The sequence below is a fragment of the Pseudophryne corroboree genome, chromosome 1 (genome assembly GCF_028390025.1).
Source record: "Pseudophryne corroboree isolate aPseCor3 chromosome 1, aPseCor3.hap2, whole genome shotgun sequence".
NCBI classification, from domain to species: Eukaryota; Metazoa; Chordata; class Amphibia; order Anura; family Myobatrachidae; genus Pseudophryne; species Pseudophryne corroboree.
Window position 1 is genome coordinate 820,792,939 of NC_086444.1, and position 26,015 is coordinate 820,818,953.

Sequence of the window (26,015 nt, forward strand, 5' to 3'; positions counted from 1 at the left end):
TAGTGGTGCGTTTTCTTTTGTTGTGCAGGAACATAAGGTAAAAATGATGACTTACCCGCGGTAGCCGTAGATACCAGGTCAGCGAGGCCGTCACCAAACAATACACCACCTTTATACGGCAGAGACTCCATAGCCTTCTTAGAGTCAGCATCAGCATTCCATTGATGAATCCACAATGCTCTTCTAGCTGAGACTGCCATGGCATTGGCCCTTGATCCAAAAAGGCCAATGTCTCTCGCAGCTTCCTTTAGCTAGGCTGCAGCATCCTTGATATAACCCAGTGTCAAAAGAATCCTATCCAGGGTATCTATCTCAGATGACAAGTTATCTGCCCACTTTTCAACAGCGCTATTCACCCACGCCGAAGCAATGGCAAATCTGAGCAGCGTACCTGTAGTGACATAAATGGATTTCAATGTATTTTCCTGCTTACAATCCGCAGGTTCCTTTAGGGCTGCCATGTCAGGGGACGGAAGCACCACCTTTTTGGACAGTCGTTACAGAGCCTTGTCTACAGTGGGGGGTGACTCCCACTTTTCCCTATCCCCAGAGGGGAACGGATATGCCACCACAATTCTCTTGGGAATCTGAAACTTCTTGTCAGGATTTTCCCAAACCTTTTCAAAAAGCGAGTTCAGTTCATGAGAGGCAGGAAACGTTACCTCAGGTTTTTTTCCTTTAAACATAATGTATGCTGTTCCTGATACAAGGGTCGCTGGGCTGCGTTTTTTGCTGCCCTGCGATCAGTTAGTCGACGCCTACGGGGGGAGGATTAAATCGCTGTGCAAGTGTGTGTTCGGATGTATAGCACAGCTGCACAAACTGATTTTGTGCAGTCTCTGCGCAGCCCAGTACAAACTCAGCCGCTGCGATTGCTTCTTGCTGATCGGGACCGGATTTGATGTCAGACACCCTCCCTTCAAACTCTTGGGCACGCCTGCGTTTTTCCGTACACTCCCTGAAAATGGTCAGTTGACACCCACAAACGCTCTCTTCCTGTCAATCTCTTTGCGAACGCCCGTGCGAACGGATCTTTCGCACAATCCTGTCGCTGACTGACGATCCCAATTGCTGCGGTCCGTCGCGCCTGCACATTGCAGTGCATACACATGCACAATTCAGATCTGATCACATGCTGTGCGAAAACGGCAGCAATCAGGTCTGAATTACTCCCTTTGTTTGCTGCTACCTACAGATCTTCCAACAGCTCCAGAATACCTGTAATACAATGATACCGGAGTATACTGTAGACTGGTGTTTAATCCTGTTTCATCCTTTTACATGGTATAAGACCTCAGGGAACGCTAGGATCTCAGTCTACAGTGTAATATACATGTTCATTTGTTTGGGGTATCACAATGAATTTGTGATCTGCTGGTTATCACTGGCATTGTTATGAACAGTTTTCCATGCACCAGGAAACTAATACAGAATACTGGGGCAGATGTATTAACCTGGAGAAGGCATAAGGAAGTGATAAACCAGTGATATATGCAAGGTGATAAAGGCACCAGCCAATCAGATCCTAACTGTTAATTTACATATTGGAGCTGATTGGCTGGTGCCTTTATCATCTTGCACATATCACTGGTTTATCACTTCCTTATGCCTTCTCCAGGTTAATACATCTGCCCCACTGTGTCAATTACATCATCATCATCATCATCATCATAATAATAATAATAATAATAATAATACATGATGCTATAACACATGATTATGTCATCTAGAACACAATCAATGACTGCAATCACACTCCTTGTTCTGCCTTTAAATATCAGAACTCACATATGGAAACACTTTTTATGCTCATAATATGATATTGGTTAGCGGAATTGGGCTTTCGTTGTGATATTTAAATTAAGTTAAACAATAAAGTAAATGACCTGAGAAGGATGTCCAGCAACCACCCACTCCACTCTGCTTTTATTCTGGTAGTCAGCAATGGCAGACTTGCTGAGACGTCTCAGGGAGCTGAACATGGCTTCCTCCACCTTTCCCAGCCAGTCCTCCACATTTCCTCTTGCCTTTAGTCCTTTTCCCAGGCTCACCTAATAGCATAGACATGCATAGAACAAATACATTATGTGCAGCAACAGCAGTTAATAAATCAACATGGAAGAACTATGAATAATGAAGTTTACCCTCTCTCCTTCAGGTGACAGCATGGCTAATATATCATTGGTGAAAACTTTATCTTGGTCCCCATCCGATGATGCAGTGGCAAATACAAGTTGGGCAATTGAATCAAAGCATTTCTTTAGGTGAGGCTGGACTGCCTGAGGGTTGCGTGTCTGGGCTAGTATCTCTAGGAGCTCATCGTTGGACAGGAAGTAAAATCTGATTGGGAAAATATTACACTTTTGTTATGTTTTATATTGACAATGCAATCTAGTATGTCAATTTATCATAGTTTAAATCAATAAGCAAAATAATAAGATTTTAAACCTACCGGTAAATCTTTTTCTCCTAGTCCGTAGAGGATGCTGGGGACTCCGTAAGGACCATGGGGAAGCAGAGTGAAGATAACTAAAACATACTAGAGGCTCTTCAATTGTGATTGATTCGCCTAGTAGTGGACCTTTATGTGCTGCGGTAAACCCAACCGCGCAGAAACCCCTCAAACTTGTTCCAAGCAGTGTCACGTTTCCAGTGATATTATTTGGATAGATGGCACATGAGCAGAAGAGAGCAAAGGCCCAAGCACAGTGCCAGAGTCTTGTTAGCACACTCGTGGAGCTATCTTTCCAATCACCGGAATGATGGGGCCGATGGAGAAGTACAGTATAAGGAGTGCACAGACAGCCAATGTGGCGAATGCAGGTGCAATGTGGTACTGCAGGTAGGGTGTGCGGATGCAGATGTAACATGTGCAGATATATTTAAAGTAGATTTGAGAGGAGTGTGTCCAAGCTCAAATCTAAATTGCAGCCGAAAATTAAAGATATCCAGCCTTTGTGAGTTACATGCAAAAGTATTTACCCTGCGTGCCATTGCCACACTATTGCAGCACTATTGTTATATAACAGTCAGTTCCCCCTTTTACTGCTGTGCAATCCTATATATGCATCTTAACAGGGTGATATCCGTTTTCCCTTAACGCCTTTCACCACATATCCTTCTGAGGAACGTGATAAAGGCGGATGGATCTGGCGGCATTTATTTATCAAACAGTATATGCCTTCGTCATACATCTCCTTGTGGATGGAGTAAGCTAATAATAAGTGGAAATATCACCCTGTTAAGTTACATTGGACTGCACAAGCAGCTAAAGGGGGACTGACTGTTATATATAGCAATAGCGCTGTAAAGGGTCTTCTTTGATGACTTTACTGACCTGAATTAAAGCAAACTGTATATGAGTGAGGAGGAACCAATACTAGGGCGCAACAAGAAACACTGTACCGGATTTGTGTTAACACAAGTGAGAACTGCTAATATGGAGATGTTAAGTGATTGCTATACTTTATTACACACCAACCAATTTGTTGCAATATATTCCGAAACTGCCCATATGACATTGTGCTGTGGAGGGATGCAGTTAATATCCCGAAGGACGGGATCCCGGCGGTCGATATACCGACATCGGATTCACGAAGGACGCCAGCAGCCCTGTGTCTAAATACCAACGGTGCTCGGTATACCGGTGTCAAAATACCGGCAGATGAAATCGTGATCGTTCTCCCAGCAGTATGCGCTTAGGGTTAGGTACTTACAAGGGGAGGTTAGGGTTAGGCACCAAGCGGGGAGGGTTAAGTTTAGGCAGGAGGGAAGGGAGGTTTAGGGTTAGGCATCACAGGGAAGCATTAGGTTTAGGTACTTTACAGGCGGCTGTCAGGATTCTGATGGTCGGGATGCCGCTGTCGGTATATTGACCGCCGGCATCCCACCCATCGGGTATCATACTGAACCAGTGGAGGAGATTGCTTATTTGGAGATACTCTATGAAGGCACACGTTTATTGCATGGCACTGAGCTACAATATTGTACATGCGTGGCTAATGGATTTTAATCTGACAATCATGTGCATTCAATTGAAGTCGGAATTGCTGTGAAGTTGGAAAGACGTCAGTTTCCGACTTTTTTAGGTCGAATCATGATTCGACCTAAACAATGAAGCTGCCGTTTATCCGACTTTTCGGAAAACACGTGGATCGACGCATTAGCCGCTGATCCACGTGTTTTGTTGAATTAGCCGCCAATTTCGACAGTTTTTTGGCCCGTTTTCGACAATGCTGATCCGATTTAAAAAAAAGTCGGAAATGCTCGCTAATTGAATACTGCACTGTCGGATCCTCTCCGTCCACAGGGATCCGACATGCATTGAATAGACCCCTAAAGCTTTACAGATTGAAGAATGACTGCATTGATTGACTTTATATGGTAAATATGGAGATTTTATGAGAGTTTTTAATTTAGTAGCATGGTATAATAGTAATTATTTAATCATTTGGTACCGGCTATCTGTTTTATTGTTTTGTGTATGTAAATAAATGTTATAAGAATTCTTCTGTCAAACAGCGCTTAAAAAAATATCTTTTTCACTCTTGATTATCTATTTCCTTGGGGGGGTTTTCCCAGTAAAGCCACAATTGGAGCTGCAGTTCGTGAAAAGTTTGAGATACAATTTACTCTAATTAATGCCTCAATTGTCTTTTGTAATAATAATGAGCTGCAGATTCCTTAATAAGAAGGTATGTGCAATTTCTTTAACACAATAAACAAATGCGTGGAGGGCGTGGTCGGGGCCATCGAGAGCAGCAATGGGCTTGGGTACTTGGGGTGTGTCCAAATCAGGGAGGCGTTACCATGCCCCCTCCTTAATTTTTAGTTAAAAAGTACTAAGTGGTGAGAAGGAGGGAAATCAGTCCCTCTCAGCAAGTGGGCAGATGCAGGGGGGCTATGGGTGCTAATGCCCCCCGCCTAAACAGCAGCCTCCATGGACCCTCCGCAACACAACAGTGTGTGTTGGGATGGGGAAAATCTCCCCTTTCCTTGCCTTATGTGCTACTCACCTGGGCCCCTCCAGCAGGCCTGGGCCCAGAGCCGGCCACAGGCATAGGCAAACTAGGCAATTGCCTAGGGCATTTGATATGCCTAGGGGCATCAGCAGCTTCTGCTGATTAAAATGATATGCGGCATGCATATATTCTGTATGTAGCATTTCATATGCAGATACAGCCACAGTCTCACACAGAATATAGGCATGCTGCATATCAGTTTAATCAGCAGAAGCTGCTTGTGCATCCTAGCCACATAGCAATGCAAATAAGATGCATTTTCATAAAAAAGGTGCCCAACATTAGCATTGAGGCAAGATTTATGAGGACACATCTGTAACCAAGCAGAGGCAGAGGTCACAGTGTTAGTGGCAGTGTGAGTGCTGTGTGCATGTTAGTGGGTTGGTTGTGCAGTAGTGTTTGGAATATGTGTAAGGAGCATTATGTGTTCATGTAAAAATGCATTAATAATGTGCAACATATGTGTAAAGGGGCACTATGTGTGTCATTATGTGTATAAGGGCATTAATAATGTGTGGCATATGTGTAACAGGGTACTACTGTGTGTGTGTCATTATGTGTATAGGGGCACTAATAATGTGCAGCAAATGTGTAGGGGGCACTATGTGTATCATTATGTGTATAAGGGCATTAATAATGTGCGGCATATGTGTAAGGGACATTATGTGTAAAAGGGCATTAATAAAGGTTGTCATAATGTGTAAGGTGCATTATGTTTATAAGGACATTAATGTGCCTCATATGTGTAAGGGGCATTACTGTGTGGAATTGTGTATAATTGCATTACTAATGTGTGGCATTATGTGTATAAGGTGTTATACTATGTGGCGTTGCGTATAGAAAGGGCCCTACTGTGTCGTCTAATGTGAATAAAGAGCAATAGGGTGTGGTGTAATGTGAATAAAGAGCAATAGCGTGTGGTGTAGTGTGAATAAGGAGCAATTCAGTGTGATGTAATGTGAATAAGGGGCTCTACTGTGAGGAGTAACGGTTATAAGGTAAAGTGATACTACTGTGGGATGTAATATGAATTATGGACACTATCGCATGATAAAATGTGAAAAAAGTTGCAGTACTGTGTGGCGTAATTGGAATTGGGGTTACTATTGTGTGGCCATGTTCCTTGCCAGAAAACACACACCCCTTTTTGGGTTGTGCGCCAAATGTGTGAATTGTTCCTATTTAAAATATAGGGGGTACAAACACCAAAATAGGGACTGCTATGGGTGAGGGGTGATGGTGCTGGGAAAGAGATGCAAGGTCAGAGGCGGAACCAGCGGTGGTGCTAGGGGGCACCAGCCAAAATCTTGCCTAGGGCATCATATTGGTTAGGGCCGGCTCTGCCTGGGCCCAGATAAGTAGTACCTGCTCCCACATCCTCTCAGCATCCCTTGGCGGGATGATATCTTTGGGAAAGGCATATAAGTGGACCAAAGCTATGGCTAATGATTTAGCTGAGATGCCATAAACACCCCTATCAGATCTCCCATGCTGGAAGCCCTCTGAATGGGATAATGCAACATTTCTTTAAGAACAGTAAGATAAACCAAACATTGAGTTTAGAATACTTTGAAAGTGGGGAGATCCTCACTGCATTATTTGTCACAATAGACCTGTGGACTCCGCATTAACATGCTTTCCTAGCTGAAGAGGGCATACAAGGACATTAATATGATGCCAATCTGTTATATGCCCTGGGAAAGCCATCCCCTTTACACTGAATAACTGGTTTGTTGCTAAGGAATTAGAAAGTACTGGATTATCAGGGGGATTTCCACTATAACAATTTATACAATTAAAGCTGCAATATGCTCCATAGCACACCATACAAGTAAGGTCCCATAATGAAACACACAAACACAAGTACATGAGTATCAAAAAAGAAATAGTACATTCACAGTGTATAGTTATCTTGTCCCACATATACTTGCTAGGTTTTTGCTCAGCAAGCCAAAGAAATACTTTCCATGATAAACAAGACTCCAGGGACATCCATCTTATTTATGGCTAGCAATTCTAATTTAAAGTAGTGAAATCAATATAAATAAAGTAGAATAAAACAATCTGGCTGATAAAGTAGCTTATATGTTACTGACCTTGGAAAGACAACGCGCTTGGATTCCAAGTAAGCCTCCAGGCACTTCTGAATCTGATCAAGGAGAGCATTGTTATTTTGAAATGACTCCAGAAGACCTGAACATGATGAAACATTATATTAATTAAAACATTTCCACTCACCTAACTCATGATCCATAGCAAAACAATAATACAGTAAGCACTCGGATCAATACATTTTGCAACATTTCACATAAATATATTAATGGCATAAAAAAATGCATTATTTTAATGGTTAGTCTAAATATGCAGTGAAGAAATAAGCCCAGGCTCTGTTTTACCCATATTGTACATGGCACCAGCTGTGTGGAAGTATTAATGGCGTATTAGTATACAAAACAGAAATATGCAGTAAATAGCTTTCTAATGCAGTGCAGATTAAGGCTTGTGGGGCCCCCTGGGGTAACTAAGTTGTGGGGGCCTCCTCCAATAAAATGGCCCCTTGCCTTGCCCCACCCCCAATATAGACACAGCATTCCCCCTGTATTCTGCACAGAGTGCCGCTGCAGCCCCCATCGCCAATTGCAGGGTCAGACTCTGTGTGTGGGCCCCCCAGTATGTGGGGGTCCCGGAGATACCCCCGTTAACTCCCCCTTAATCCAGCCCTGGAAGAGCCCCTACGATGAACACCATGAGCAATACCTGGCAATGGACATTACGTCCTGACTGCATGATAAATATAGAGAAGGCCAACATTTTATTTCTTTGATTAATAGAACCCTTAGTTTGGAGGGAAAAGAACTTTCATAAGCGTATATATTTATTATGAATAAAGGAGCAACTTGTAGTAGTTGAAGTTTGATTCTGCCCTTTGCCTTTTGTAAGATGCTAATGGAACACATGAAAGTATTTCCATATGTACAGGACAAGGGAAATGTGCCATACCTGGTTGAGTCGCTGCTCTGAGGGCATTAGGTAGACGGTTTACTTTCCTCATGATTTCCTTCCAGGATTTGTCCACTTGTAGAAACATCTTGGCCTCTGCAGGGAGCTGCCTTATTATATCAGGAGCACTGAAAATACTTTCTAAATATAGCCAGTTCCTTTGACAAGTCAGCCACTCTTCCTAAATACAAGATTAATACACATGCAATATCAATACAATATTAAGTCCACAAAATAATCAGCTCGCTAATGCAGAATAAATTAGTTCACAAATATGCATTAGATGTACCCACGGTATTTTACCCTATAACCGCTCCATATATAAAAACATTTAATCCTCCCGGCAAGTGCGTATGTACCAATACACTTTGTTACTTCCTGCATTTACAGTTACTATAATTTAAAATAATGTGTGAGCCATTGAAAAGTAGAAAAGAAGGGCATGGAAATTGATGAGAAACATGAAAGAGCGCAAAATAAAGAAAGAAGGTACAGTGGTATGACACCAAGGGCGGGATGTAATGCCGCCCGAGTTCGGCAGCCGTGTGGGATGCCGGCCGAACTCAGACGTTTTTTTGAAGGGGCAATCACATATACGGCATGGTTCTGCCTTGTAAGTGATTGCCCCTTTAAAAAAACGACTGAGTTCGGTTGGCATCCCGCACGGCCGCTGAACTCGGGTGTCATTACATCCCTCCCCATAATGGTTAACGCTATACCTGTAAGCCACAAATATAATTAAATTAAATGGAAATGGTACAGTACACTGCATCAATAGCAAGGTATAGTGTATGCATGGTACTCAATATGGTGATGATAATTGAAAGAATTGTATTAATGGTGTTCTCAGGGATTGTATGACTTTACTTTTGAATATTACAAGCCTATAACACATTCTTCTCCTGCTGTATGTGGCAGCACGTTCCGTATTAGCTAAAGCTTCCCCAAGATGAAGACAATTCCCATCTCTAATCTTCTATGTCTTAGCAACTTAACAGTGGACTGCTAAGAGTGCTTGCCCAATAGGCTTTATTATTACTTGGTTACATATGTATGATGCGTTTTTAAACATCTAAATAATGTTTTTAAAAATGGAAAATATTCTATGCAACTTAAAGATTATACTAAGAAACACATTCTACTACCACTACTAGTACACTGAAAGCATTTTACGCACAAGAGTTTGATTAAACAATGCCAGATTTCTATGCCATTCATCCACACGAGGCTTGATGGGTCCAACGTAGCGAGAAGATGCAATGGTTGATATGTTTATAGTACTGTCATCAAGAAGAACCTGAAAAGAATCATTATAAATGTTATAGAGTAATGTAAGGCTCTACATATCACCGTGTTACTGAAGCTGTTTCTGTATTGTTTCCTAGGGCAGAGCAATGGGGTAATTCAGATCTGATCGCTGGGCTGAGTTTTTGCTGTCCCTCGATCAGATAGTCGCCGCCTACAGGGGGACTGTAAAATCGCAGTGCAAGTGTGCGATCGCATGTGTTGCAGAGCTGCACAAAAATCAGTTTGTGTAGTCTCTGCGTAGCCCACGTAGTCCAGTGCGATTGAATCCTGATGATCGAGGCCGGAGCTGACGTCAGTCACCCTCCCTGAAAACGCTTCAGCCCACCTGCGTTTTTCCGAACACTCCCTGAAAATGGTCAGTTGCCACCCACAAACGGCCTCTTCCTGTCAATCACCTTGCGAACGCCCGTGCAAATGGATCCTTCGCAACATCCCGTCGCTGACCAGTGATGCCCATTGTAGCCGTCCAACGCGCTGGTGCACTGAGGTGCATACGCATGCGCAGTTCGGATCTGATCACCCGCTTTGCGAATACGCACAGCAGCGATCAGATCTGAATTAGGCCCAATATGTCTTCATCTTTTTTGTACAGTATCCACATGTTGGATAAATAAATGACATCACTTGGTCTTTAACATAGGTTCATTTATAATGTTCTTTGCATATTTGTTTCTTTAAGTTATATTATGAATATGCTGTAAATCAACTGTTTGTTCCTAACATACAGTAAGAGTAAATATGTGAATGTCACTAATATGTAGTATACTTTTTACAATCATGAATTGTCAAGGCCATCTTCCCTGGGATCAACTAGAGAAGACAGCATTTTACTAGAGATGGAAGAGGTGTGTGATTTCTATACAAACATTACTTAGGAATACAAATGTGCACCAAAACCATAGCAACAAGAAAGCTTAAATAATGAAGAAAATTGTCTGATTAGTTTTAGTATAGATATGTAATAGTGAGCAAGGTTAGCAGAGAAGACGCGCTGCAGCATGGGAGAGGCAGTGTGCCAGATAACAGTGGTAATGACTCAGGGCCTAATTCAGCATGGAACGCTGCTGCGGCAGCATTTGCATGCTGAAGCCCTGTGAAGCGGGAGCGTTTTCGGGCATGGTCCGCACAACACAGATGTGTCCGTACTGTTTGCGGTGCAGGCCGTGGCGGCTGCATGACATCACACGCAGCCGATGCGACTTGAAACATGGCATGTAGCCGCCTGCCTTTGCAAGGTAGAGGGCTACCCTAAACATGTGAAAGTATCACCGCCGTGTAATGCTTTTCCATGTTTGCGGGAGGGGGAGGTCTGGATCCTGTGCTGGGCATCCCCTATATGTCAGAAAAAATGGATTGTAGATGTGCGTTCTTTTACACATCTACGATCCATGTTGAATTAGGCCCTCAGTCCTCACCTGAATCTCATCTGTTCCACCAAGAATGAAAACATCTTTAGACTCCCGATGTGGGATAGTGATGAACTCAGTGGTTTTCCAAGAATCCTCTACCTACAATAGATGCAAATAATGTACTCAATTTAGACACTAAATATCACATTTTATTAAGAAAACATGAAATGATATGTATTAGTGTTCAAATAAGTGCATGTTGCCAGTGGTGCGTCTATATTGAGTGCAGATTGTGAGGTGCACACAGGCTCCTTGGTCCAAGGGGGCCACGCCACACACCCTGCACTTGTTTCTTCAATATTCACCTGCAGTCCTGGGTTACCATGTCCTGCATCAGCATGGCTGCACAAGTCACCGGGAAAATGGAGTGTCGACCATTTACACTGCATGTGCAGTAGAAAAATCGCCAGGAAAATGGCCACCGCACCATTTTCCCAGAGACCTGTGCATGCATAGTAGACTCTGCCATAGTGCCAGAGTCTACTCTCTAATGCGTTACCCGGCTGAGCCCCCTTTTCTCTTAATACGCTCCTGTATGTAGTCATTACGTAGACATCAGAGGGTTAGGCTGCGGTTATGGTTAGGGTAAGGCTGCAGTTACAATTAGGTTTAGGGTTAGGGCTCTAACAGTAAAAAAAAATATTATGTCAACATGACGACTGTCAACATGCACAATGTCGACATTATGAACATGTCGAAATGTTACATGTTTACATACAATAACGCCCATGTTGACATTCTGAACCACACCTTAAATTAGAACTGAGATTCTGTCGCTAAGTTTCCAGAATGAACAGTCATTGCTTGTGTCTATATGTGTCAGTAGACTCACTGTGGTAGAACATGTGTCAGAAGACTCATTGTAGTAGAACATGTGTCAGTAGACTCATTGCAGTAGAACATGTGTCAGTAGACTCATTGTAGTAAAACATGTGTCAGCAGACTCACTGTAGTAGAACATGTGTCAGTAGACTTATGGTAGTAGAACATGTGTCAGCAGACTCATTCTAGTAGAACATGTGTCAGTAGACTCATTCTAGTAGAACATGTGTCAGCAGACTCACTGTAGTAGAACATGTGTCAGTAGACTTATGGTAGTAGAACATGTGTCAGTAGACTCATAGTAGTAGAACATGTGTCAGTAGACTCATTGTAGTAGAACATGTGTCAGTAGACTCACTGTAGTAGAACATGTGTCAGTAGACTTATGGTAGTAGAACATGTGTCAGCAGACTCATTCTAGTAGAACATGTGTCAGTAGACTCACTGTGGTAGAACATGTGTCAGAAGACTCATTGTAGTAGAACATGTGTCAGTAGACTCATTGCAGTAGAACATGTGTCAGTAGACTCATTGTAGTAGAACATGTGTCAGTAGACTCATTGTAGTAGAACATGTGTCAGTAGACTCATTGTAGTAAAACATGTGTCAGCAGACTCACTGTAGTAGAACATGTGTCAGTAGACTTATGGTAGTAGAACATGTGTCAGCAGACTCATTCTAGTAGAACATGTGTCAGTAGACTCTTTCTAGTAGAACATGTGTCAGCAGACTCACTGTAGTAGAACATGTGTCAGTAGACTTATGGTAGTAGAACATGTGTCAGCAGACTCATTCTAGTAGAACATGTGTCAGTAGACTCATTGTAGTAGAACATGTGTCAGTAGACTTATGGTAGTAGAACATGTGTCAGTAGACTCATTCTAGTAGAACATGTTTTAGAAGACTTTTTGTAGAAGAAAATATTTGCTACTTTAATTGTACACAAGAAGGAAGATTGTACCTGATGTACTTTAGGGTGTTTTGTTTTACAATCTAAGTAGTAATGCGTTTTTTTTCACAATCACAACTGTCAACACAATGACTACATACCTACAACTACTGTTAACATTTTTTGGTGAATTTATATTAGAATGCTAATGTTCAACTATGCCATTATTTATGTATAGTGTAATGTGATTAAGGTTATTGCACATAACACTAAGCACACTACTCTTTCTTGAAATTTGCAGTAAAAATTTACTTGGGGAAAAAAACATGTATTTTCCATCATTCAGACAAGTAATGCTGTTGTTTCCATCGCACACTGCTGACACTCCGCCTATGTAGATGAAATATGCTGTTGGTACAGTTATGAGACCTTCCTTGAAACAGTTAACTTTTGTGTTAATTGTGCAACCTCGCCCTACAGCTGCCTAATTAATACGTGTATGATATTTAATATAAATCATCTGCAAGCCTGGGTCAAAGTAAGAAGCTAAATATGAATTTACAGCCTTCTGCACACTATAATTTACTGTATATGCTACAGTACACTGATCCTGACTCTTCTTCCTTTCTGCCTAACAGCTAAGTAGTAAGATGCAGCCAGTTCTGGCTCCAAACTGCCACATTTGATTTAGAGGGTTAAAAGGCAAATTGTCATTGATGGGTGGCAGGTTTCACAAGTCAAAATCACCAACAATGTGGCAGAAAATGACTCTGGCTGGCAATTATGCTTGTACTCCATGCAGTGGGAATTATCTGTCCGGGCACATTAAATATATGTATTTAATTACCATTAATTAACACTAAATTAAGGAGCACAAACAATATATTTAACAGGCACAAATATTTAATGAATTTATTATTGGGCACATTAATACTTAATAATAAACAATAAAGAAATGGCAACATATCAAATACGTGGACAAAATAATATTGGATAACTACTAAGGGGCCAATATTATTTATAAATTAAATAATGCATTCATGCTAGGTACCTATGAGATGGTTAGTTTTGTGTACTGTACTTGCAGTGAGTTACATGTTTTTATGTCTATTCCATACGCAGTACATAATAAATAATAAAATAATAAAAGTCTCAACTTTTTGAAAAATGTAATGTCTGAATACATCTCTGTTGCTAATGAAATGCATTTACCAGTGTTGTAACCATACCAACTACCAATACTATCTTTTTAGTAGCATTTAAGGTCTGGTTTTTAGAAAGCTTCTTGTTCCATCTATATGCATTTACCATAGGTAACCGGGAAATCTTTCTCCGAAATACCCCTTTCACAATGAACTTCTGTCCTAGGAATTTGCCGTGCCAACCCAGATCCTGGCTTGGTGTGAAAGGGTTAACCCGGGATGTGTTACCTGGGAATGTGTCCCAGATTGCGCTCAGGGCCGAACCCAGGACTGACACAGGTATCCTGCAGTGTGAATAGTGCTTCCTGGGTCATCCGTCCCGAGTCACGCTAAAAGTATGTAGAGATTGTCATCTTCAAGCACCAGCATAGGGATGACCTAGCAACAACCTGGGTGGTATCCAGTCTTTAGGTCGACAACACTTAGATCGACACTCATTAGGTCGACCACTATTGGTCGACACATGAAAAGGCCGACATTAATTTTAAAAAAAAAAATCCATATTTTAACTTTTTTATACTTTACGGTCCACTTTGACTACAACTGGGAATAGTAAACTGTGCCGAGCGCAGCGGCAGCAGAGCGAGGCACCTTGCCCGAAGCTTGCGGGGGTACACAGTGCACTAATTTCAGTTCCCGGTCACTTTACAAAGAAAACAACACAAAAAATTAAATTAAAAATACATGTCAACATTTTTCTATGTCGACCTTATCTATGACGACCTAATGATCGTGTTGACCTATTTCATGTGTCGACTAATAGTGGTCAACCTAATGACTGTCGACCTAGTTACTGTTTACCCAACGATCCAGACACAACCTGGGTCCAGTCTGCAGAGTGAACGTGGGTTCAAGCAGCTGGGCATGGCTTGAAATTGTGTTACATAACTGAGATCCGACCCAGGGTATTGGTATGGAAGGGGTATTACTTACTTGCCAGACAGTGAATATACTTTTACACATGGACAGTAGTATGCTAACATGGGAGATGAGCGAATGGGAGACGTACATGTTCATCTAATTATTTATACAGAAAATTTCATACATGCTCTCATAAGAAAATGAAACTATTATAAAAAATAAAATACAAGCTTGGAAGCAATGTTAATCCAGTGTGCTATTTTTTACTTTACCTTTTTAAGAATATTCTCCAATGAAGCTTCTCCAGATGCCTGTCCTGATATATCCTGAATATCCTGAGCATACTCAAAAATACCTATCTCAAAGAGCTTTTCTAGAGAGAGCGGATGCTCAGCGTCTATCAGTGTTGCGTTAATTGTTTTCTCCAGGTCCGCCCAATGCCTTGGCTTTAAAAATGGATTTCTTAAGTCTGTGATCATAGGTACCTGAAGAAAACAACATTATATGTTTAGTTATTGTTATAAAAGAGAGCACAAATGTAATACCAGCATGGCTCATTTACATGTCACTATGCAGAACCCATTTTTTTTTCTTTCTTTCTTTTTTAAATACTTTTTATTAGTTTTTGTAAATATATGAATATTAAACAAACATAAGAATATGGTACAATATGAAAGTACACGGAAAGACAATATCAAGAAACATAAAAACAAACAGTGAAGGCGAATAAAGAAGAGATTAACAATCTAAAGAAGCACACCATCATCATAAGAACATGGGAGCCTAAACAATCCGAAGATTGCTGAAAATGAAAGAATATAAAGAGAACAGTGTCCGGGCAGTCAAGTAGCTGTCTAACAGTCATCATGTGCACCGTAATAGTAGCCCAAAGGGAGAAATTATGGTGAAGCAGAGAGGGGGAAAAAGATAAGGGGGGAAGGGAAAAAAGAAGGTAGGAAGGCGTCAGCCTGTCAAAATTACTTGCAATAACAAATCCAGGTTCTAATTATATAAAGTTATTGTAGTTGCCAATGGTGGTTCTGCGTGAAATTGTGAAGTCCATGGCATTCATGTTCTAATAAAATGATCTGGGGTATCATGAAGGGCAGCAGTAATGCGCTAAGTGAACCATATGGCATGAACAGTGGCAGTCAAAGAAGGTAACATGGGGGGCGTGGCCTGGCACCGGAGGAGAGCAGTTGCAGCCTGAATGAGCTCCTGCTTGAAAAACACCTTATTTGCCCTCCTGGTCCCGCCGGACCCGCTCCTTCTCGTCACCCCCACTTATTAAACATCCCCCTGCCACCCTGCTTTCATCTGACCTGAACTGCGGAGTCGGGGAGCATCGTGGACGCTCCCGCGGATTGCGGCCTGGTCGCCACGCTGCAGCCGGGGTCTCGATTTGGGCGCCGGCCCGCCGGTCCCTCGGATCCTCACCTAACCTATGTCCTCCTGCTGTGCCCCTTGGCGGCTCCACAAGACCCGCCGCACCGCCTCGCTGCTGCCCGCTGACGCCTATCGCTACGGCGGGCCAGGGAGCACTGGGGCCGAAACGCCGCGCTGCGAAGGAGACAGTGACGACGGCTGTCGCGTCTCTCTCCCACAGCTTACTGTGACACCTTGCTCGGACGGCGCCTCCTGCCCTGCGACCTCCACTATCAGGGAGAGCTCTCCTAGCTCTCCTGACTCTAGACTGAGAGCCCGCATTGCCGCGGAGGGGAGCCGTTGTCCCAGTTGAATAATACGCTTAGCTGCTGCTGACTGCCTTCACATCTCTCCTCACTGGTGGTCTGTAGTTCAGGGCGGCCTGTGGACTGCCTCACGTCCTGGCCCAGTTATTACCGAAGTGGTGGGGGATTTTTGATTAGCCTACCAACTCTCGGGCCCGGCAGACACCTCCCGCCACCCCTGCGCTGCGGCCGCACGCACGGAGCAACTTGATCAGCCTCATTGGAAAAGTGTTTCCATCTGCCGTTCTGACTGGGGGTGCCCTGCTGGCTGCGACGGCGGCCTACTCTTCACCTGCCTTGCCGCTGCCCGGCCCCGCATCTCACTCTATATACCCCCATTGGCCTCACATCCACCTATAAAGGCCTACCTGACCCCTGGCAGGAAGCTTCTTCTTCTTCGTCTTCACTTATTTTATTTTATTTTATTATTATTTTATTTCATTTGATTCTATGCCCCTCCTACTGGGCGGCTGCTACGACTCAGATGAGGCCCGGCAGTGAATGACCTCCTAGCATGTGAGACCCGCTACATCCTTTACTACTTGATTCCTCAGTATCTCTGGCTTCCATCCCCCCCTCCTGGGCAACCCTGCATGGAAAAATTCCTGATTCCTCTGCCCGTGATGTCCGGTGGCTCTGCCCAGCGATCTCGAGAGGACACCCACGGTGGCGATTCATCGGACTCTGATCACTCGACTACACGCTTACTCTCTCGAAGCTCTCGCAAATCCAGACCGCCTGCTAAACAACCTAATATGAAGCACAAAGACCTGCTGGCGGTACTGGGACCTCTTCTCGATGAGAAATTAGCGGGCATCAAAGAGGCTATTGAGTCGTCATCGACTTTGCTTACTCAACATTCCACCCGCCTTGATGAAGCAGAGCAAAGAATATCTACTCTGGAGGATGACCTGAGCGAAGCCAAACGCTCCTTACGCGCCAAACAATTGGAGGTCGCAGACCTCTCGGAGAAACACGCGGGTCATCGGCATCCCAGAATCCATAAAAGGTCGTGAGCTCTTGGACCTCCTCTCGTCGGGCATCCCGGAGCAGTTGTCCATGAATCTAAAAGGATCCCATCTCGTCATCGAAAGAGCCCACAGGCTGGGACCGGAACGAAAAAGTTCATCAGGCCGCCCACGCCGGTCATCATGAGAGTCTTGAATTATGCGGACAAAGCGAGTCTTCTAGACCATTACTGTAAGGCTGCTAGTTTGTCGATCAACGGAGAGCGCCTCCTTCTCTTTCAGGACTTCTCAGCTTTAGTGGCAGCGAAACGCAAGGACTTTGCCCCCATCTGTAGGCATTTCTTTAACACGAAGGTTAAATTCTCTCTGCTGTATCCAGCACGTCTTCGGGTCTTCGAAGATGGTCGGCCGAGATTCTTTGAAGATCCAGACGAAGCCAGGCTGCATTTCGCCCTTCCTACTATATGAACATCATGTGACTCTCCCTAATGGTGGCTAGACACTGCCCGAACCTTTACTCGGGTCTCACGTGCAGGCAGTACAGAGAGTGACGACTCCACACCCATGCCTGCCTCTTGTTGTTTTTGTTTTTACAGTTTGAAATTACCTCTGTTGTTGTTTCTATGTTTTATTAACTGTGTTTGCCTGGGCTGGGACCCCCCCCCCCCCCCCACTCGCTGGGTCGGGGTGGGACCCTACTTTACCTTTACCGTCTCTTTTATGATATTTTTACCAATGGGAGTGGGTTAGTATGGCCTCTGACTCCCACTCGCAACCCCCTGTAGATGTAGATCCAGCTGCTACACTGCTCCGCTTTGTATCCTGGAACGTAGAGGGCCTCAACCACCCGGTCAAAAGAAAAAAGGTGCTATCTCACCTGAAACGCATGTCTCCTCAGATTACATTCTTGCAAGAGACGCACTGGTTGGATGATCCTAGACACACCCTCCGTGCCCCGTGGATAGGGAATTGTATATCGTCACCCTATCATTCTAAATCTAGAGGAGTGGCAATTTTACTTCATGCCAACTTACAACATTTAGTTCTTAGAAAACAGCATGACCCAGAGGGTAGATTTTTGCTAGTAGATATATGTATTCAAAACACTGTCTACACTCTCCTCAACCTATATGCACCTAATACCTCACCTGATTCTTTTTTTGCAGATCTTTTATCGACCCTTATTACCTGGGGGGGTCAGAATTTGATAGTTGGTGGGGACTTTAATTTGGTCGTCGACCCATCCATGGACAGATCCAGGGTAAGTGCAACTACTTCTACACCGCTCACTCACTTGCTCTCCTCCTTCTGTACCCAATTAAACCTCCTAGATCCCTGGAGAATACTCCACCCCACCCAAAAAGATTATTCCTTTTATTCCCATCCCCACTCTTCTCACTCTAGGATTGATTATATTTTTACTAGCACCAACCTCCTACCCAAAGTCACCTACACATCTATCGACAACATCATCATCTCTGACCATGCCCCTATATCTCTCCATGTCCAATTGAGCTTCTCTCCTCGCACTGCCCCGAGTTGGCGGTTTCCTGCTTACCTGCGCCACTCCACTGACTTTTTACTCCATCTCAAACAATTCTGGCTTAATTATACTTTGGACAACAATGACCAACATTCAGACTCGCTAATTTTTTGGGGGGCAGCTAAAGCCGTCCATAGAGGGCACATTATGTCCTACACCTATGCCAAACGGAAAAAAAATTCCTCCCAACTGCACACTTTAAGCTCCACTCTCACCTCTGCATACCGCAGTTACACTCAACATGACACCTCTGTTCACAGGGAAGCCTATCTCTCGGCTAAGCTCATATATGATACGTTCCTCACGGAACGGGCCCAACTCTCCTACGATTATCAGCGGAATAGACTCCACAGGTGGGGCAACAAGTCCGGCAAATTGCTGGCGACTCTAATTAAAGGTCCCAAATCCCGTACTTGGGTTAATACGATCACTAGCTCAGGCACGCTGAGCACTAACCCTGCCCTTATCTGCAATGAGTTTAGGAATTTCTACCAGTCCTTATATGCCAGGGGCCCCGATGACCCCGTTGCTAACCACTCTTTCCTGGAGGAAGCTGCCCTCCCTATCTTAACTCAAGAGGAGAGGGACTCCCTAGATAATCCGATCACAGTTGAGGAGGTTGTTGACGTTATCAAAGCCCTACCGAACAACAAAATCCCCGGCCCTGACGGTTATGGTGCGGAGTTTTACAAGATGCTGCGGGATGAGATCGCCCCCACCCTCACATCTCTCTATAATCATATTCTCACCTCCAAACAAACCCCCATTAGATTTAATGAGGCTACAATAATTGTTATACCAAAACCGGGTAAGGATCTTTCCTTGCCTGGGTCCTACAGACCAATCTCCCTCCTCAACCAAGACTTTAAAATTCTCACGAAACTGATGGCCAATAGACTACAATTATGCCTTTCCCGTATTGTATCGCCTGCGCAGATGGGCTTCCTTAAACATAGACAATCAGTGCAAGGCATTAGAACCGCACTGGCGGCCATCACCCACTCCCGAACTAATAATATTACGGATAATATCCTAATCAAGCTTGACGCGGAAAAGGCTTTCGATAAGATCGCCTGGCCTCACCTTGCTAGAGTTTTACTCTACCAACAATTTGGCGAGACTTTCCGGGGCCTGGTTGACTCTCTCTATACCAGCCCATCTGCGCAGGTGATGGTGAATAATATTCCCTCCCCTCCTTTTCTCCTTGAGAGAGGGACTAGACAGGGATGCCCCCTTTCTCCCCTTCTTTTTAACATTGCTCTAGAACCCTTCATACGGTATATCCTCAACTTACCCACCTTTCGGGGCATTAGAATTGGCAACAGGGAGATTAAGCTCATGGCGTTTGCAGACGACATCCTTCTGCTCACCTCCAACCCACGACAATCGGTTCTGGCGTTACAAGACGCCATTGACCGCTTTTCATCCTTCGCCGGTTTCTCCGTTAATTTTGACAAATCGGAAGCACTAGCCATATTTCCACAGATTACCGTAGGCTGGGACCCTCCCTTCCCATTTCGTTGGGCCCCCACCCACATTACCTATCTTGGAGTCCTTCTTCCTTCCGACCCTACCTGTTTATACTCTGACAATGTCCACCCCATTCTCAGTAAAATTCAGACAGAACTGACGCTGTGGCAAACTTTACCCCTTAATCTGTTAGGACGTTGCAATCTAGTCAAGATGGCTAGTTTCCCCAAGTTACTCTACGTGCTGCAGATGATACCCATCATGCTCTCAAAGAATGATGTCTCTCTCCTCAACTCCTCGATCTCTAAATTTATTTGGGCTAATAAACGACCCAGAATAAGTTTTTTCAAACTGTCCCAAACAGTACAGAACGGGGGAGTGAATCTGCCGGATATAGAACAATATAACCGAGCTTGCCTTCTCCGTTTCGCCATGGACTGGCTTCATGGTACGTCTATCTTCACTGACTCATTGATTGACTCCCAACTTTGTGCCCCTCTATCACTTAGTTACATTCTCCATGCAAACAAGTCTGATATGTCTACCCTCCGACTGGACAACATTCTCCTGACCTTTTACTATCACGGCGTGGAGGCTATCACGCAAATCTCTCAAGCTGCAACATACCTACTCACTGTTTCTCCCTTTAGTTGGTAACCTACAATTTCAAAAAGGGCAGGCCCTCCTCCCCTTTACTAACTGGCATGCTTCGGGCATTATATGTATTGGGGATCTCCTTGACTCTAACAAACACTCACTTTCACAGAAGTGTCAGCTAAATATGGGATTAACCCCGCCGCGACTTTTATTTTTTTCAGGCTTCACACTATATACAATTAATTCTTTCACACCTCAATGCTTCGGACTTTGTTAATTCTCTGGACACACTCTTACGGTCAGGGACTTGTTCCATCTCAACTATATACGCACGCATACGCACAGAACACATACCCACCACAGATCTAGCTCAAGTACAAGCATGGTCCTCCCAAATTCCCTCTATGTCCCCTGAGGCCGTGATAGATAGCTTTGCGGCTTCCCTCAAACTTATCCCAGCTAGCTTATACCAGGAAATGTCCTATAAGATATTACACAGAGCCTATATATCACCAAAGAGGAGCCATTTGATGGGCCTGTCCGACTCGGCAAAATGTATAAAATGCTCTTCACCAGTGGCCGACCTCATGCACTGCTTTTGGCACTGCCGCCACATCCAAAAATTCTGGGCTGAGCTACACGCCTACGGAACTTCCGAGTTGGGCTTGCACTTCCAATGCACCGCCTCTTGGCCTCTTTTAGGTTTTGTTCGTGATCAACCTGGCCTCCCCTCTCAGGATGCGAAATTAGTTGTAATTCTCTCAGCGGTGGGCAGGAAAGCTATTCTCCAGCAATGGATATCCGATACACCCCCCCCCCAGTACCTCCAGACTGTTATTTCTATTTACGATGGACTGGCTAGAGACTTCCCTTAACAAGGAAATATTAACCCCCACTTTATTTCACTGCTGGCGACGATTCATCAATACACTACCCACTCCGACAAAAACAGCTATTAAGCAAAGCTTTCATTGCACCACCTGGTACGGACATCAAATTCTTGCAGACGACCCCCCCATCTCTTTCCCATAACTGCCCCCCTCTCCTTCCTCTCTTTCCTCTCCGTTCTCCCTCTCTCTCTTCTCTCTCCTCTCTACCATCTTGATCTCAAACACCCACACCAGACCGCTGCGCCCTTTTTTCCTTTCCTCTTCTACTACTTGATACTGGATCTCTATCATCTACATACCTTTTCTTGCTCTGTTGACGTCTCCGTGGATGGATCGGCGATCCCCTAACCCCGGCAGGTACTATTGTTGTTATTATTAGTATTATTTTTCTGTTGATTTGTTATTTTTGGATTCAGCGCCCCCCAAAGAGGGAGGCGCATTAGTATGTTTTATTGTTTTCTCTCTGTATCAGGAACACGCTTGTCGATCTACTATACCATCGGTTTTATTTTATTTTTTTCATTTGTCGTGTGTTACCTTGTTATGTATATCTAGATGTTTCTAAATAGAAAATGGAAAATATGGGGTTTTCTCTATTGGATCCCTACCTTTCTGTATATGTCTGCCTAGATGACTAATGCGATCCTACATACAGTTGGACTATATGTCCCTACTTGCTGTTGTTTATTGTATTTTCTGGACCTCAATAAAAATATTTTTTTGGGGGAAAAAATAGGTAACATAGTAACACAGTATCTAAGGTTGAAAAAAGACAATTTGTCCATCGAGTTCAACCTATTTGTGGTCTCCTATGCAGGATTATTTTTGGACTAATTTTGTCTGATGCTGATGTCAGCCGTTGTGTTTTATTCCTCTTTTTTTTTAATAACTATAGTGCGTGACTACACACCATAACCCTGGACATCCTTATCCATTAGGAATTTATCTAACCCATTCTTAAAGGTGTTGACTGAGTCCGCCATTACTACTCTCTCAGGCAGGGAATGCCAAACACGTATAGTCCTTACTGTGAAAAAACCTTTTCGCTGCTTTGTGCGGAATCTCCTCTCCTCTAACCTAAGCGAGTGTCCACGTGTCCTCTGTGTTGATCTTACCAAAAACAGGTCCCGTGTAAGCTCTGTGTATTGTCCCCTTATATATTTGTAGATGTTGATCATGTCCCCTCTTAGTCTCCTCTTTTCCAGTGTAAACATGCTTAGCCTTGCAAGCCTTTCCTCGTATTCCAGCGTCTCCATGCCCTTAATTAGTTTGGTCGCCCGCCTCTGCACCTTTTCTAGCTCCAGGATATCCTTTTTGTAGTATGGCGCCCAAAATTGTACACAGTATTCAAGATGTGGACTGACTAGTGATTTATATAATGGGAGTATAACACTCTCGTCCCTTGCATCAATTCCCTGTTTTATGCATGCTAATATCTTATTAGCCTTCTTTGCTGCAATCCTACTTTGGGTACTGCTGCTTAGTTTGATATCTATGTGAACACCTAAGTCTTTTTCCAGTACAGAATCCCCCTAATATTACCCCATTTAGTATGTAAGTGTTATTTTTGTTCTTGCTACCACAGTGCATTACCTTACACTTGTCTGTACTGAAGCTCATTCTCCATTTTGCTGCCCATGCATCTAGTTTAACTAAGTCGTTCTGAAAAGACTCAGCATCCCCCTCCGTATTTATAACCTTACACAATTTGGTATCATCTGCAAAAATTGACACCATGCTCTCTAGATCTACCGTTAGGTCGTTAATGAAAATGTTGAACAATAGTGGTCCAAGTACAGACCCTTGTGGCACACCACTTAGCACTTCAGTCCAATTTGAAAATGATCCATTAACCACAACGCGCTGCTCCCTATTATCTAATCAATTTCTGACCCAAGTGCATACTGTGCTCCCAAGCCCTATTTCTTATAGCTTATAGATAAGTCGCATGTGTGGTAATGTGTCAGAAGCTTTGGCAAAGTCTAAAAAGATTACATCCACCTCCTGATCAAGGTTCGCACTTACTGTTTCATAAAAGCCAAGTAAATTGGTTTGACATGATCTGTCCTTCACAAATCCATGTTGGTTCCTTTTAATGACCTTATTGGCTTCAAGGAACTTCTGAATACTATCCCTTAGAATACCTTCCAATACTTTCCCCACTATAGCTGTAAGACTAACTGGTCTATAATTACCCGGTTCAGCTTTACTTCCCTTTTTGAATATTGTTTCTACTTCCGCTATACGCCAGTTTTTGGGAACCATACCTGATATAACTGAATCTTTGAAGCTCAAAAATAGAAGTTTTGCTAGTTCAGAGTGAAGCTCCATAAGAACCCTTGGGTGAATTCTATCTGGACCAGGTGACTTATTGATCTTTAAATTTTTTAATCGGTCACAGACTACCTCCTCTCTAAAATAAGCACTTAGCAGTAGGACATTATCTTTGTTGAGATTGTGGGCCAAATGTAATAGAGTGAGAGTTTCAGAAAGTGAGAGATTTGGTAAGGTTTTGCAGTTTTTTTTAAAGTGGCAATCATTTACACAGCAAGATCAACCTGGTTTTGCAGTGTAAATGATTGCCACTTTAAAAAAAAACTGAAAAACCTTACCAAATCTCTCACTTTCTGAAACTCTCACTTTATTACATTTGGCCCTGTGTGTTAGTCCCTGCATTTGGTCCTCTCTTGTAAATACAATTGAACTCATTTAGTTTGTTCGCTATGTCATTATCTTTTTTGATTAAGACTCCTAACTTGTCTTTTAAAGGGCCTCTTCTCTCCTTTTTTAATCTCATGCTGTTGATGTATTTAAAAATGTTGGGGGGATTTGTTTTGCTTCCTTTTGCTACTAGTTTTTCAGTTTCTACTTTAGCCGCTCTTATTTCTTTTTTGCGTATTTTGTTACAATCCTTATAGTGCTGAAATGACTCCGCATTCCCGTCAGATTTGTATTTTTTTGAATGCTCACCTTTTTTTGCCCATTAGTTCCATTATTTTTTTTTTTTTTTTTAAGCCACATTGGTTTGGGATTTTTATTCCTTTTTTTGCTGCACGTGGGAATAAATTTGCGAGTATTTTTAACTAGCAGTGATTTTAATATATCCCATTTCTCTGTAGGATTTTTTCCTAGAAACAAGATGTCCCATTCAATTTCCCTTAAAGCTTCCCTCATCATGTCAAAGTTAGCTTTACTAAAGTTTAGAGTCCTAGTTGAGCCAGTATAGGACTGCTTATGAAAACTGATATTGAGTGTGACCATATTGTGGTTGCTGTTCCCTATGGGTTCCGCTACTATAATATTTGATACCAATTCCCCATTGTTTGTTAATACCAGGTCTAAGATTGCATTGTACCTAGTTGTTTCCTCGATTAATTGAACTAAGTAGTTATCATTTAGTGTTTATAAACATATTACCCCTAGCAGAATCACATGAATCATTTATCCAATCTATCTCTGATAGTTAAAATCTCCCATCACTACTATGTCTCCTACTCCTGCTGCTCTTTAAATTTGTTTTAGTAACAATTCCTCATCAGACACATTAATACCAGGCGGCCTGTAGCATAACCCCAATACTAACTTTTTTATTCCTTTACCCCCGCATGCAATTTCTACCCATAATGTCTCAACAGAATTTACAGTCCTCTCTTGAATATCTTCCCGTATATCAGGTTTTAAAAATGGCTTTACGTAAAGACATACCCCTCCACCCCGTTTATTTAATCTGTCTCTCCTGAACAGCGTATAACCCTCTAGATTGACTGTCCAATCATAAGTTCGTCCCACCAAGTTTCAGTAATACCTATAATATCATACTGTTTGCTTGCTGTAAGGATTTCTCGTTCCCCCTTTTTACCTGTAAGGCTTCTAGCATTTACATACATACAATTAAGATAATTATTTCCCCTTGTGCTAGGGACATCGGTGGTCATTCCGAGTTGTTCGCTCGCAAGCTGCTTTTAGCAGCTTTGCACACGCTAAGCCGCCGCCTACTGGGAGTGAATCTTAGCTTATCAAAATTGCGAACGAAAGATTAGCAAAATTGCGAATAGACACTTCTTAGCAGTTTCTGAGTAGCTTCAAACTTACTCGGCATCTGCGATCAATTCAGTGCTTGTCGTTCCTGGTTTGACGTCATAAACACACCCAGCGTTCGCCCAGACACTCCTCCGTTTCTCCAGCCACTCCCGCGTTTTTCCCAGAAACGGTAGCGTTTTTTCACACACTCCCATAAAACGGCCTGTTTCCGCCCAGAAACACCCACTTCCTGTCAATCACACTACGATCACCAGAACGAAGAAA

At 43.1% G+C, this 26,015-nt stretch overlaps 1 protein-coding gene across 1 annotated transcript in view; it reads right to left on the reverse strand.

Annotated features, from left to right (window-relative positions):
• DNAH6 (dynein axonemal heavy chain 6) overlaps window positions 1-26,015 on the reverse strand; it is a 679,574-nt gene that overhangs the window by 444,399 nt on the left and 209,160 nt on the right. Inside the window, exons 19-25 of the mRNA XM_063919567.1 lie at window positions 14,785-14,997; window positions 10,745-10,837; window positions 9,199-9,318; window positions 8,022-8,202; window positions 7,118-7,214; window positions 2,145-2,340; window positions 1,887-2,051 (exon numbers count right to left, since the gene is read on the reverse strand). Coding sequence (XP_063775637.1) covers window positions 1,887-2,051; window positions 2,145-2,340; window positions 7,118-7,214; window positions 8,022-8,202; window positions 9,199-9,318; window positions 10,745-10,837; window positions 14,785-14,997 — 1,065 coding nt within the window. The remainder of the gene's footprint in view (window positions 1-1,886; window positions 2,052-2,144; window positions 2,341-7,117; window positions 7,215-8,021; window positions 8,203-9,198; window positions 9,319-10,744; window positions 10,838-14,784; window positions 14,998-26,015) is intronic.